The sequence below is a fragment of the Anguilla rostrata genome, chromosome 7 (assembly GCF_018555375.3).
Source record: "Anguilla rostrata isolate EN2019 chromosome 7, ASM1855537v3, whole genome shotgun sequence".
In the NCBI taxonomy this organism is placed as follows: domain Eukaryota; kingdom Metazoa; phylum Chordata; class Actinopteri; order Anguilliformes; family Anguillidae; genus Anguilla; species Anguilla rostrata.
Window position 1 is genome coordinate 15,639,309 of NC_057939.1, and position 15,570 is coordinate 15,654,878.

The 15,570-nt window shown below is 40.2% G+C and overlaps 2 protein-coding genes across 4 annotated transcripts in view; both read left to right on the forward strand.

Annotated features, from left to right (window-relative positions):
• LOC135259145 (semaphorin-3D-like) overlaps positions 1–2,964 on the forward strand; it is a 44,921-nt gene extending 41,957 nt beyond the window's left edge. The window contains exons 18-19 of one of the 2 annotated variants that reach the window (XR_010331210.1): positions 1,510–2,458; positions 2,493–2,964. Coding sequence is in view for 1 of the 2 variants with exons in the window: in XM_064343123.1 (XP_064199193.1) it covers positions 1,510–1,947 (438 nt within the window). In the remaining variant the exon portion in view is untranslated. Of the gene's footprint in view, positions 1–1,509 lie in introns of both variants that reach the window. The other variant, XM_064343123.1, reaches the window with a different exon arrangement.
• A 9,964-nt stretch (positions 2,965–12,928) lies between these two features.
• Positions 12,929–15,570, forward strand: part of sema3ab (sema domain, immunoglobulin domain (Ig), short basic domain, secreted, (semaphorin) 3Ab) — a 122,151-nt gene continuing 119,509 nt past the window's right edge. For both annotated transcript variants that reach the window (XM_064343125.1, XM_064343126.1), the window contains exons 1-2: positions 12,929–12,975; positions 13,396–13,539. The gene's annotated coding sequence lies outside the window, so the exon portion shown is untranslated. The remainder of the gene's footprint in view (positions 12,976–13,395; positions 13,540–15,570) is intronic.

Sequence of the window (15,570 nt, forward strand, 5' to 3'; positions counted from 1 at the left end):
CTTAGTTCTCAGACCATTATTTACTACTGGCAGTGTCAGGTCTGCCCCAGTGGAAAGACTGTGGCGATGGTGATTTAGCATGAGCGAAAAAAACCCTTTCTCTCCTTCCATCTGGGCACGCTTAAGCACAGAGCCTTTGTGCTTTAGTCACAGATGCCTCCTGTTTCCCCGGCGATCCTCGCCAATTCCAACTACCTGGGGTAGACATCAAAGATTCAGAGCCAGACTTGCTGTGGTAGTGAATTGTTTACTAGGTCTGATTTTCCTTATGGAGAGGACAGCATGATTTTATGGGAGACCATGTTCGTTTGAATATGACACTTTAACTCTGGAGTAATGTGTGGGAACACTGGTAAGGAAGAAAAAGAACTGGATGAATGGGAGCTCTTACAAATATTATGTGATGTGTGGCAGAGTACACTGAATTAATTTAGTGCTTCAATCTTGTGGGAAATGAAAATTGTGAAGCAAAACAGTTGTGCTCTCAGTTGAGAGCTTAGCCCTTTGGATTTTGCCTCCGAGAGACACACTCCTAGAGATTTTAAAAATGCATGTCGGTATTCTTCATGTAAATGTTTCACAACACCGGTGCTAGCAGAAGGTCACAGGCTCTGGCGACATATGCACTGGAACATCATTTGTTTGCGGCTGGCTGTTCCATCAGGTTAGGTCGTTTCAGCACCTCATAAGGGTTTCTCATTTATCTGTTGTCTAAGGATGTGCAGAGATGCCCCCCCCCCCCCTCTGTGCTTTCCATCCCATAATCTGTTTCACCTTAGCGTAATCACCTTTGACTGCAGAGTGCTTAGAGCCCCCTCAGTCGGGTGCAGCTGTATAGTTTTAGCCCCTGACAGCACCGTGACACGTGATGAATCAGGAAAGCAGAGACCACATAAAAAAAACCCATTAGAGCATTGTGTAAGAGGCTGACCTTTTCCTGACGACATCACTTCCTCCTCATATCCCACGCCCCCGCCTGCCCCTGGTCATCTTAATGCAGGTGACCTTTCAGATTTTCCACAGCCTTTACTCCTGTTATCAAACTTTGTTTGCAGTCATTAGCCTGCAGAACTAAAGTTGTGCATACATCTGCTTTTATGAACATTCAATAGGGTGCAGTGTGATCAATGTTATTAAATTCTTGACAAATGGTGGGTTGTGTTGTTTTTGGGGTTGAGTAGGTGGTTTTCACCTAATCCCCAGGCCCTGAACACATGCTTATTTGGCCTAATTAACTATAATGACTGGTACAATTAAATAATTATAGGTTTTCTGGAAACAGAATGCAGACGAGAACTGTAAAACTCCAGGTTCAAGTTGCCCACCCATCCCCAACTGAAAGCAGGTGTTATAGTACTGCTGTGTAATGTGCCATTTGTGTGTGAAACTGGTGGCTTTGAAGTGCTGAATTTTACTAGGGCACAGTTAAGAAAATGCAGGTGTATCTTGGGGTGCGTGTGAACATGTCCGATTGACCCTTACCCTCCCATCCCACCCACCCCCCCCCAGGTGAAGCCGGACGAGCGGGTCATCCGGACGGACCTGGGGCTGCTGATCCGGACGCTGCACCAGCGGGACGCTGGGGCGTATTACTGCATGGCCCAGGAGCACTCCTTCACCCACCCCCTGCTGAAGATCACCCTCAGGGTCATCGATCAGGGCCACCTGGAGCCCCGGGCACCCCGGGCCGAGGACCTGGCCACCGAGGCTCGGCACCGCTACAAGGACTACCTGCGCCTGATGGGCGGGCCGTCGCTCAGCGTGGACCAGTACTGCGAGACGCTCTGGTTCCGCGACAGGAAGCAGAAGCCCAGGGGCCGGGCGGGGCCGGGGAAGTGGAAACACATGCAGGAAATGAGGAAGAGCAGGAACAGGAGGCACCACCTCCCACCGGGGGCCACGCCCGCAGAAACCCGCGGGGGCCGCGGCGCCGAGGGGCCACACTGATCCACGGCAGAGGAAGGGCCCGCTGGACTGTGAGAGAAGTAAAAAAACCGCCAGACTGTACTCTGAGTTCAGAGTGGCTGAGCTAGAACCTGACGAAAATGCATCCATTTCAAATATTTGTAAATAGGCCAATTACCTTGTACAGCAGAGCATGAATGCTTTAGTTTTGATTTATTAATAAATGAGAATCAAATCACTGTAAACCAAACATTCTGGTTGTATCAAGGAAGGTGGCATATTTTTTGTATAAAGTTGATGTTTTGTAGATCGATAAGTCATTTCTAGTGTGTCATTAGCCAAAATACTATTTTTATTTATAAAGAGGTTTTAGATCCTCATCGTTTTTATTTCATGTTTTACAATGTACAGTGCCTTTTTTAGAATACTAATATTGTATTAACAAAACCAGAAAAAAAATGTTATTCCACCCGCACATTTAGTATAAATCATACATGTAGGCCGTACCTTGATCAGAACTAATTGAATCCAGATTCCTACAAGTGAGATTATGGTATTTGAAAATAAACTGAGCTTTTTTGTTCAAGGTTATACTAGCACAAGGAGAACAGTAAATGGGAAATCAAGCACAATTTTTGTCTTGACGAGTCACTGATGGAAAAAAAAACATTCTGGAAGCTAATGGTCGCTGGACAGCTGAGCTCAGACAAATCACAATGCCACCTGATTGGTCTAGAGTGAGACAGGGCATTCTTCTGATGAAATGCCTCTGAACCCTATTTGTGTGTGTGTGTGTGTGTGTGCCTGTATGTGTGTCTGTGTCTGTGTTTATAGGAGCAGGGAAGTGTTCTGACATGTCTTCACTATGTTCCTCGCTCTTTGTAAATGCATCCATTCGACACAAATTCATATTGGCGAATTTTAGAACCATAATTTCCAGCCTTCACTATGTGTAAACAGCACTTGCTGCTGTATGTTTTTCTTTGTATGTGTATGTATAACTAAGATCTCATTTCCCAACTCAATAAAAATGTGAATCGACCCAACCCAACCAAATAATTTTATCTTGTGTTCCAAATCTTTGTGTAAAATCCATTCATTGTACTACATGAGTGTGGTTGTGGCTACGTTTAGATCTGTGTCATGTGGATAGAAGTCTGTCTCCTTGAGTTGTCTTCTCTCCTTTGTCCTCTCTTATGTACTCAGCCCAGTTTATTATAGAATAAGTACAACCGGCAGATGTCAAGATCTTAGGTCTTTAGTGATGCCATCTCAGGTTGGTTCCCATCTGTTGTCAGTGAGTAGCTGTAATTCACCAGTGTAGATTGCTTTATCTGTAAAAAGGGGTGGAGGATGGGGGGTGGGACGCTGTTGGGTGTATTAAGCCTACATCCCATTGCCATCTCTGCATTAGTCTGGCTGTCTGATCGGAATGTTTCATGCAGCTGGTTCCTTTGTGTGCCTCGTCTTTAAATGGGATTGTCATTTTTCCATTTCCCATGGGAGCACCATTTAAGTAAACTACGGTTGAATAATGAGCACAGCGCCTGGTAATGGACTGGCCCTGCCGCGGTAGGTGTCATGCTGCCATTATCTAAAGTGTGCGGCGCAAGTGAGACAGAACAAAAGCCGTGATTGAGGTCTTTTTTTATTTCAGCCCTCATCTTTCACACATTCGGGAGGACATTTGGAAGGCTGTTTCAAAAATATTTCTGCCAGTACATACAGATGTATGTATTTATGGATGGTCAGATGGATACTTAAAGTGCAGTTTTGAGTCGTGAACACTGCAGGTGCTCTGTAACGTCATTGGTGAAAATTATGCATTTTTTATGGTACAGATGTTATGTCCTTATTTTATTTCCCACAGTCCAATGACCCATCCCTGAGGACTAGGCAGGAGCATGCTTCTCAGCTGTCGTGAATGGTCTAATAAGACATCTACCCTCTTGCCAACAAGTAAAAACCCTGCAGGCAAGTACTGAGGCCCAGAGGGACAGACTTTGTCGGTTGAGATTATGGTAAAAACACAAATTGCTTATCCCAAGGTAACGCCTCGCTTCATTTCTTGAGTGTGATCTGAACTTATCATGAACCGCAGCCTTACGTGCAACAACTTTATGAGAGCGCACAGTGGCTTGTCGCTAGACTTCGGCTGGGTACTTAGGGAAGCGAGTCCGTCTTCTGGATCTTGATAAGTTGGACGTCACTGTGATGACCAGGAGACAGATCAGACTGATCTGGACACAGGTTGATGCACATATCTGAGACCCTGTCCAAAGGCCAACAAGGAACAGTTGAAATTTTACTCAGGACTTTTGTCTGTAAAGTAAAGCCTATGCAAAGCAAATTATCATTTATGGTAACAGCATACATGCTGAACTGATAAAAAAAACTAAAATAATAAACAGCAATTAAGCCTTATTTGTTTTTACAGGCAAGCAGAATATCTGATATCTCTACAAAATAAAATTAATGGAAAATGTCATGTCATTTGGAATTGGCAGTGTTTTCATAGATTAGCCTCTTTTTGTTCAGAATTAAGTGATGTACAGCTTTCAGCCATTGTTACGAGGTACATACATTTCTATTGGTCCCCTAAACTGCCAGCTAAACAGGGAAGTACAAAATTATACTAAGACCACCCCCTCTTTTTGAGGCTTAGTTCTGCTATTGATGGCTGGTGATTGAGTCCTGTAACCTATTTGTCCTCCTCCCTTGGTCCTGGTGATCAGCAATAGAACTTGTGCTCCAATTCACATCTGAACCTCCTCCATTTCCTCTGCCCGCCAGATGCCCTCCTCTTCCCTGTATATATGTCTGCTCTTCGCTGCCATGGGGCCCCAGAGAGCTCAATGCTGGCCATCTCTACCTGCCTGAGTTCTTGGGCTGTCACAGGACTGCACACAAAGGGGAATTTTAAATTAAACTTCCATACAAAACATGTTATAGGTCTTGGATATGAAGTTAGTGATTTATCATGTAGCGTGCTACTTTCTTGAAAATGTTTTACCTTTACAAACTTACAAATTTTGTTCCATGTAAAATATATCTTTCATATATTGTAATTTAATGAATGTGAAGCAGTTTAAATGCAGGATGCATGTGCTACAGCTGTGACGTAGTAAGTATTCCTTAGCTGTCTCCTGGCACTTAGACTGCCAAAAGGTTTTTCAAAACAGATGCACTTATTTCTAGACTATGGGAGGTGGAATTGTCTTTAAATATGCATCTTCTCTGTGTAAGAACCAGGCAATATTCACTAATATCTGGTATAGAGTTAATATCCCTGGCAGAATCTTTTCTGGAATATTGTATACTGCACTCTATTGTGTTTGAAATTAAATAACTTATTGTTTCTAGTATACATCCTTCCTCAACATTTTTCTTCTTCTTTTTTGACAAAGCCGCTAAATATTTCAAGCGATGCATTTCAGAGCGCTAGCAGGCCCATTGTTTATTTATTGCCTGCTGTACAATACAAATGACTTCTCTCCAGTCGCAGAAGGATATCAGAGACAGAGCAAAGTGTAATCAGGCACCATTTTTAAAACCGCAAATCCCTTTATCTATCAGCTGCTTTTCGACATTAATGCCTCTTCTGTAGACCAGTTGTAATGAAAGGGACAAAATTTTCCACATTTAAACCTAAAAACTTTGGTCACTCCTTTTGGCACAGAAAACCTGTGCTGGTAAGTACTGTAAATCAGGAACAGTATAATACAAACAGAAAAATAAAATCGAATTGAAGAAAATCGAAAACAAAAAATAAATAATTGTGTAGAGCAATTTCTTGTGGGCTGGAATCTCATTTATATCTGATTGCATTCTCAGTACCCTCTGCATTACCCTGGCCAGCAGGGGGCACATTGCATCTGCTTCATTTAACAGGCGCCTTGCAAGACACGCCCATCATTAACAAAACCAAATCTGTGTTAATGCAACTCATGCAGGATGGAGAGATGAGAGAGATGTGGCCAGGCCCTCTCCGAGGACCAGCAGCATCTTAAGCCTGAGAAGCAAACACAAGAGCGGGGTTACACGCCTTCCCCATGATGATGGACCCAGATCAGTACTTGCAGATGCAATTCCACGGTTACAGATGCAAATGATCATAGGTCACGCAGGAGAAGGAGGAGCTGTCAGATGTGCCCTGACTTTCAATGACAGGTCAGTGCAAAAGAACAATGAATTTATACATCCCGCACACTTTGAAGTCTATGCTTTTGACAGCAGCTATGCTGCCCCGAATGCAGTCTTAATAATTTGCATCTCTGCAGCAAAACAGCTAAGAAACAAATCCACCCACATATTCAGTTCTTGTTTTTCAGATGTATGCTGTAACATAACTTATGATGACTGCACCAAAAAAACTTAAAAGTTTGGGTTTTCCTTCTACTTACATTATATTTGGCTGTAAATCAGGAATTATATTCAAGAGTTTGACATTATAGAAGAGTGATTATTTATACAGAAAACTTTTCATATTGAATTATGCATTTCTGGAATATAACTGATGTAAATGAGCTTGAAATGGTTCCAAACATATTAATAGGAAAAGTGATTTTCCTGAATAAGAATCAACAAACTTCCACAAAAAATGCACAGCCCAGAATTGTGGCTGAGTCATTTATACCATACTGTTGTATCCCAGCTCCAGAAGAGCCAAAATCTGAATGTTTACTTTTTTCTTTTATGATTATTTTCAGACAAAATGAGGCATAACAGTAACTGAAAGTACTTTAGAGGTTTTTTTGGGTTTCTGGAATGCTTTCACAGCAAGGCCATCTCAGTGGAGAAACCTCACGATAGTTAGTCACACAATAATGTAATGAAGAGGGAAATGTCTTATTTACAGAGCGCTTATTTTTATTTTTAAATCTACATAGTTGTTGTTCCTTCAAAACTGCTGTCCCAAGGTAGGTACACACACACTTGCTGCAGGCTTTTAATTGCCTACCGTACTGTCTGGTACATCGCACTGAATTCCTGAATTCAATATGAGCTGACCCAGGTTTGACCTGGGTTTAATCCTTCTCCTACTGTGTCATGGAAATAAGGACTCCCCGTAGGCTTAACAATTTAGAAAGAAATGTTTAATTTGATGTTATTGGTTTAATGAGAGAACAATCTAGCGTGACATCTCCAACTCTCTTTAACTTAAGTGTGATTGTGGAGGAGGGAAGCAGAATAGCTCACACAAGTAACTGAATTGTTACGTGTAATTAATTTGGACAAACATGTCAATATTGCATATGACTAAGATGTGCGTAGCTTACTTTCTGTAGTGAAATGATATTAATGTATTAGTGGGTTGGCAGAAATGTGCCTTTACTCTTTGAAGATCATCATAGGAATCTGTCTTGCCTCCAACACATGGATCTTTGGCGAGCTAAAACTACCACTCCCAGAACACCTGCTGGGTAGCACCTGGGATCGCTTTGGCTTTAAAATGCACAAACTGTGGATTTGTGTGCTTCAAAAACCTTTAATGAGCACTGACTAGCATGGGGAGGAAATAAAATTTACCCCTGAAAACATATGCTAGAATTATTTAACTAAAAACGTTCGGTGTCACATTCAATGACTACATTATATCAATCTTGAAAATTACAGGAAACAAATTTTAGATGTAATGGTCAAGAAAATGTAGTATCCTTGTCTTTGCTAAACATGCATTCCTTTTTTCCCCCTCAAAGAAGCGCCCAAGACCAAAACCATGGTCACATCTATAGCAAGCTTGGATTCAAATGGACTGCAGTTTTCTAGCATCCGCATGCAGATACTGGAAGAGTCCTAGAAATAAAACGGCCAAGTGACCGAAAGACTGAGTGACGCACACGTAGAAGGGTTTGGGTTTCACAGCCCCGGGCCAGTAAGTCTGGGAACATAAGGATGTAACATAATCAATGAAGCAACTCAGGTCAGACCACATGAGACTCGGGCCGCATATAGATTACAGTTGGTTGAATATTATAATGAATTACAAGAGCGTTTAATGAAGAGCTCTGCTGCTGAAGAGGAATTCCTCTGTGGGTCAAAGGGGGACCAGCAGACGAGACGCAAATTGAGCTTTGGAAGCATGACACCTCTTCACTGGTTGGGAAACTCTTTCATCAGTCATATGAAGATGGATGTCTTTTTCAGTGTATGGCAAACAGGTTTCAGAGGACCTTTAGGACCTCAGGAACTATAAGCCAACCCTACACATTTAAGAAGAATGGAGGATAACCTTGAGTCCTTCCCATGCCTTAACCGTCTCATTTTTATAGTAGGCATTGTTGCAAAATCTGGAAACCTCATTGAGCAAGCCTCAAGTCATATGACGTTTCTGATTCCATAAATCAGGCTAACAGGCTCTAATGATGTAGCATTTTCCATTTATGAAAATGCTCAGAACTGAGAACACATGACAGTTACTGTATAGACAAACAAAGCTCTATCAAGGTTTACAAGCAGGTTTTTCAGCAAATGGACTAAGCTTCAGAATGCAGTTATCACAGAAACTTCAATAAGGCATAGCTAAGAACAGCAGGGTTCCAATTTTTTACAATATTACTGGCCATTTAACTTGTGTACAGGTGGCTGCAGATATCAGCAGTCGAACATGAATATCTGTACTTCTCTTAAACAGGCGGATAAACTGCTGATTACCTTGGGTCTTGTGGTACTGTAGCAAGAACAGACATCTTCTTTCTTAAAAATTATTTTATGTTTTTTATACCACTTACAACCTTGCCCCCTTTTAGCTTCTTCGTAGCTTCTTCTGTGTTCTTTTATAAAAGTTTAATTATTTATTCTCTTGGATTAAGTTGACGACAAGTATGTCTGACTTCTATAGTTTTAAATCTGCCAACATACAGGGGACTGTGTATAAAATGGGCTATAATTCCTACATAGAGCACCCAATGGATGTGAATACCCACAAATTGAAGGTGACAGTCTGCACTTTGATTTCATATTCATGGTTTCATACAGAGCCAAAACAACAAAAACTGTTACTGTCCAAATACAAACCATACTGTATATCTCGCACATTGCAACTGAAGCTTAGACATTTACAAATATGTTGAATGTTACTGCTGATTTAACTGGAGGAAATGCTTCTGGAAAGCCTGAAATATGACACCATGTACTGCAAATGATATTGCTAGCGGTGAAAGGTCACAATATACTGTACATAGTTTCTCAACATACCTTTCACACATGTCAGGGTCATTTTCGAGTAAATGCAACATATTCCCAACTCTCACTCTGAACCTGCTTTAGGACAATTTCCACTGCAAATGAACACAACATTACTACATGATCTTACTGACATATAGATGTTCCTGAGTGTTGGAAAATAGCCTCATCCTTAGTTAAATTAAATTAAGGAACTATTTTTTTATTGATTTATGAACTAAAGCCATGCTGGAGTTCATAAATCAATAAAACGTCCCTGAGGAAGTATTGCTTTTTTTTTCATTGTTTAGGCACAGGGTTAATCCTGAAAGGTTGTTGCAAATATTTTAAATATTATGTGAGTTGTCAGTCAGTAATAGCTTTTTTGCAGTGCTGTCAATGTAATTGCGTAAAAAATGAAGGTAAATGTATTTTTGCATATTTGTTAACAAATGCACTTTTCAGATTATTAACCAATGAATGCAAATCACAGTTTTTAAGTAGTTCATTAGAAAATGTAGTCTTGAATAAATGGAATTGTGAGCTGTACTAAACATATGGTTTAGGTAACAGTGCATGGATTTAGAGATGAAATGCAAAGTGCCATTGGAATATTAGCTGTATGTTTATTTTGTATAACCGAACAGAGGAAAATAGAAAATGTAATGCAGAATAAAATATGCACCAGAGCTGACTACGCACGCCAACATGTCGACTTCTTTATAATCCTGCTGGACAAGGAGAGTGGATTTCACCTGGCCCAGGTCCTCCTAGGCCTGAGGCTGGTAATATTCTGAATATATTACCTATTCTAAAGTTAAACCATTAGGCCTTTATGCTTAGGTTAATGACCTCTGTCATCTGAACTGCTACACATCAAAAGACATTAGAGGAAACAAAAAGACATGTGAAATAGTTTCTTCAGTCCTGTCTGGATAACTATGATTATACAATGTTTTGACAGACCGGTTTCCACATGAAAACTTTCTAGACTCAATTAAAATAAAGAGGGGAAATGCACCACCACAAGAAGATAATTATGCAGAAGCTTAAGCTTGTGACAAATATTAATGCAGCTTTTCAGAAGAAAAGCTGAATTTCAGGAATGTGGATTGAAACTCTGTGATATGCTGCAAGACAGAAAGTGTGATCGCCAACAGAGCAGTGGCAGGAAGGTGGAGAAGTAAGACATGCAGAGGAATGGAATAAGCATGAGGGTGAGTAGATCAAAACAAAGTTGGAGAGACTGGGTTGGGGCCAAATAATGGAGTGCTTTGGAGATATGCAGGATGATTCAGAATTTTATCCAAAATTTTACTGGGAGTCCGTAGAGCTAGTCTTGCAAAAAGTACAGTTTGTAGCTTTGTGTCCAACTAAAACTTTCTCAGGATTTACTGTTCCTATTTTATCTTCAAGAAGAAACCCAAGGTGCCCTTTAACGTTAAAAATTTATTAAAACACCAACTTAGAGGAGGGGGGAGGGGGTCGAAAATCAGACAGAAAATCATAGAATCTCCCAGCCTTACTGCACATGCCGTGTAAATAAGTAAATAAAGTTTTCAAGATGCTATTAGTTTGTAGCCTAATATGTGGCCATGTTATATGGTTTACATTTCAGATCCCTTTTTTCCTTAGGCCATTGCAGAGAAGATATAGGATTACTTGCATTTCAGCAAATTGGCGTCCATATTACATTTCAACAGGGCCATAATTACAGTGATGTGCTGGGAACTAGTCCTTTACAGATGTCCCGGGGAATGTTGATAAGGTTCATGATGGCAAATATCAAAGCTGTGTGAGAAATCCTTGAATCTGTATTTTTTCATTGCTTACTTTATACTGCTATGGAATACATTATGTATTGCCTAGATTAAGGTCAGAGCAAAACATAGGCCATTACTATTACTATGGGTTGTGCTTACTGTACCACAATATTCTACATCCATGCTTTTCAATTCTCATACAGGAAACGCTTAGTCCCTTTTAGAAATAAAGCATATATTAACCTTGGCATGCATTTGAAGTTTTTTTCTTCTTCATATTTTCAAATCTTTCATATGATCTAATCAGCAATTAAATTCTTCCTACCTTGCCAGCACGTTTAAATGTATCCAGATTCAGGTAGTGCACGACAATTGGAAACCACTGGAAAACGAGGAACAAGAACTAGTCAAAGCAGATATTACCACACAAGTGTTGCGCATTCATTACAAACGTGCCATTTGAGTCAGCATTGCTGCGCCACAAAAGCGAGCCAAATGTGAATAGAATCTGAGGGAAGGAGAGGGGAACATGGGCATGAATATGGAAACTGAATCGAATGAAAAACTGTCTGAAGTATTTCAGGGTGGCAGTACAGATGATGAATTGTAAACAGCAGGTGGGTGGTCCTGAGATTATTCCCTGTGGTGAGCGATTAATGTTTTCCAGTGCCTAACAGTCAAAGGGATAAACAATCAAAAGGTCCAAAGTGAAATTTGGATACAGAATTGAAAAGTGATGGCCGAGGGGAGCCTTACCGTCAGCCTCCAGATCTTCCCACGTGTCTTCACTGTAAACAGAGTGACATACCGAGTGTTCTCTTGGAATTGGCCCCTCTCAGAGTGATTCACATGACCATAATGAAACAGGGATGTCATTGGAATGACAGCTGTTGGCTGGGAGTTTGACTGAAGACAGATTTCGAGAGAACAGTGCCAACATTTTCAGCAGCGACTGCATATGTGTTTCTGATTGCCCAAACACTGGAAACGCCTCTGGATCTGACATGGTCAGAAACAAGTGAGTACTGTATTCGCAACATACACAGCAACCTTCTCAATGTTAAGTCCACTTTTACAGACTTCACATTATTTATGATGAAAAGGAACTTTTTTATTAAAGTTGAAAGTACAATATCATAGACGAGTATACTGACAATTTTGCTGTTTATGTATTAGTTACAGGCATGGATTACACAATCTAATGAAACGAGAACATACTGAGAGCTCCAACAAATGAAACCAGAGCATGCCAAGTATTCCACCTAATGTAATTAACACATACCGAGTACACCACCTAACGTAAGGAATATATACTGAGTACTTCAGCGAATGAAACAATCACATATTGAGTACTCCGTCTAATGAAACTAATGCATACTGTATTGAGTACTCCACTGAATGTAACAAGCACACACGGAGGACTTTAATGAATGCATACTGAGTGCCCCACCTAATGTAACTAATACATATCGAGTGCTACACCTAATTTCACTTCTCATGTAGCCAAGCAATACTCAGATCCGAACCCTTTCAAATTACTCAGTCTTCAATGAAATAAATACTATGTAAAGCAAAAATATAAACACTGAGCTGTATTTTCTCAAATATAAAAAACCTTCTACTTTAATTACTATTGTATGGTGTTACAAGGATGGTTGGTTGGCTGATTTTACAGTGAACTTTGGACATGAGACTCAAACTTGTACAACCCAAGCGGGGTGTTTTATTTACAAAAGTGCCCCCAACAATTGTACAAACATTTATATAGGCTATTTACAAAAACTAAAGAATCAGCCTGTGCAATTACACCCATCTACTGCCAGCCACCCTACAGCAGATGACCTGCTTACTCTACATTATCCATTTTATTTGCATATAAAAATATCCAATTATTTCACAGAAGAAATTACGTTATTTTTTTACACATATAAATCATTATATATTATCAGTTGCTACTTTATATATAATAATCACATATCTAATTGGGTACGCGAAAATATTACCAGCTACTCTTTACCCTCTCCCCCCCTCAAAAATAGCCAATTCTTCTTGACCATCGATTCCAATAAAATTGCACAGAATCGTGACGTTCGGATTACGTCATTGCAGTTTGAACATGATGGAACAAACGGAACAAAAAACGGTTGGTAGCAGCTCCTAACATTGCGCTTATTGAACATCTTTAAAATACATCTATTTGATGTTTGAAACCAGATATGTATGTTTAAGTTATTTGCAGTACATTATGGTGGTGAACAGATGTACAGTAGTGAATGCGTTTGAGTTGACAAACCGGCAAATATTAATGATGCGCACTACATTTATGAAAGCGGTGTACTCGTGCCAAACAACCGCTACCATAAGCCGATACACAGTTTAAAAAATAGCGTCCGGTCCGAAAGAGGGTTCGCTCTGTCACATATGGAATCAACAAAAACTTTCTCAAGTTATAAAATACATTTAACAAATCTCTGTCTGCTTTATGGAATTGTCTATAATAAATTCGCTTGCTTGTTTCAATAGTCCCAGCACTCTTGAATAAACTGAGTTTTACTTCCATTAGGAAAGTTCCATGACTGTTGCTTGTGGTCCCTACAACTCAAGCTACAATGTACAGTGTAGGTGCTGAGGTTGCTGACACTGGGATCTTCTCAGCACTTTTTCTGGTCCAGCTCCTAATCACATTCAGCACCATTAGACGTTCTCTGTAAGTAGCTACCATTGAAACCAATTACACGTTGAGCAGGATTGCTTGGTGCTTTGGCACAGGCCATGCCGATCAGTCCAGTTTGTTTCCTAAGGAAGCCTGGACACTGTCTGTGCTTGGCTGGATTCTAGAATGTCTGTTCGTGTAACAGGAAAGCTCAGAGTGTGAATTTCTCTTTATCTGCACATCTCACGTTGGGTGTTGCCTGCTTATTCAGGCCTGTCTTTCTTTACTCAGGAGTTTATTGGCCCATGGAATCTGTCCTCACTGAGATTAATGTGTTTTATTTGGATATAGAGAAGAAAAAAAACGGTGCTTAGGGAAAGAGAGGGAAGGAAACTGACCATAGCTGTGACTATTATGCTGCAGTTAGCCATAATGAAACTTAGAGCAGGTGAGCCAGCTGGTGGGCTGTCTTCATGATTTAGCCACCTATTACATGAGGTGAATGCAGTACTACTGGTGTGACTATTTCAGCAAAAGACTGTTAATAGGCAATATTCCTGAAGGCTGTCACATATAGCCGTAACATAAACAACATAGCTCATAGGCCAGTGTCATTACTTACCTTAATACCTAAGCATTTTTGTTAAGGAATATAAGTATGCATGTGTGCTTTGGATGAATTTTGGTGTGCAGTCTACTGACCGGCAGCTGAGAAGACTCGTGCAGATGGCACCGATGTTCCAGGAATGGACAGATAACATTTTGCGAATTCTGCCAGTCGAGGGAACCGTGACTCTTTCCACCAGTCAAGGAGATTTGTGTGTAATGACAGAGAAACATCTTTCTAATCTAAAATCTAATCACTAGCATTAGGATATTCATTGAAAAGGTGTAATTAAGTTTAACCATTTAATCAATACAATTAATCAATCAACATTATTATTAACTATTAACAGTTACTTGATTAACTATTAACATCCCTATTCCAGGTCCTTCATGACATTATGAGAACCTGATGTATTGGCAAATAAAAGCATTCTGTCCTGCTAAGTCTGAGTCTCTGAAGCACTCTTTTGCCTTAGAGAATCACTGTCCATGTTATAGTGATATGTAATAGTTAGCTGTAGTTTTGGTATTTTTCTGCTCTTAATCCCTCTACCAATCCCTCTCCTAGTCTCCCTCCTTTCCCATCTCACCCTTTCTCCCCCTTCATCCCTTCTTGGTGGTGCTATCTAGCTAGATGATTAGGCTAGTTGTATTACCCCTAGAACTATAGAACTATAGTTTTCAGTTTTTTATTGTTATTCATTTTGTTTCATTGTCAAGCCTCTGTTTGCACTGCAAAAATGCCAAATTTACCCCATGTACTGTATGTGCCCACCCTTGATGCACAACCCTAGAGGATGAGGTCGAGGGTAATGTTATGGTGTCATTTTTTTCAGTTTCCTAAGAGTGATTCAATTCAGAAGAAATAGGTGGCATTTTTGAAAAGTAAAAAAAAAAAAACTTTGAAGATATCAGAATAAATGTTCCTCATGAACTTTAACTTCTTGTCTCAAGTGGTTATGCAATGTGTTTATGAAAGTGTTTATGACTGCATGTAATTAAATTTCTGTGTGGGAAATACGCAGTTTCAGTGCATTTTGCCTATGTTTCAATCACTCGAGCCTCAAAGCTATTTAAAGCTTCAGTAGTTGTCTAATCTTGACCTTTTGTTGCTTTCAATATTTGTGTCCAATGCAAATGTTTATTTTAGGTCTTGGGTGCTGAGAAATAACATAAAGCCGAATATCTCTGTTAAGAATTGAAAACACCCCATAGGGCACATGTGGTTCTGATGCACTGTGCTCGGGTGGATCAGATGGATACAGTAGCTTGGTCTGGCAGCAGAGAATACAACTTTATCTGTATTTGAAGCTTTGCACGGCACATTTAATCGCAAAACTGATCTTAAAGGGAAATGCCGCCCTTGGTTTTTATTTTCTTCCTTATAAAAAATAGCTGTCCTTGTTATTAAAATGCGCTTTGTTAACTCTACATGCAGTGAGTGCAGAGATATAGCCACAAACTGATATGCATGCTCTA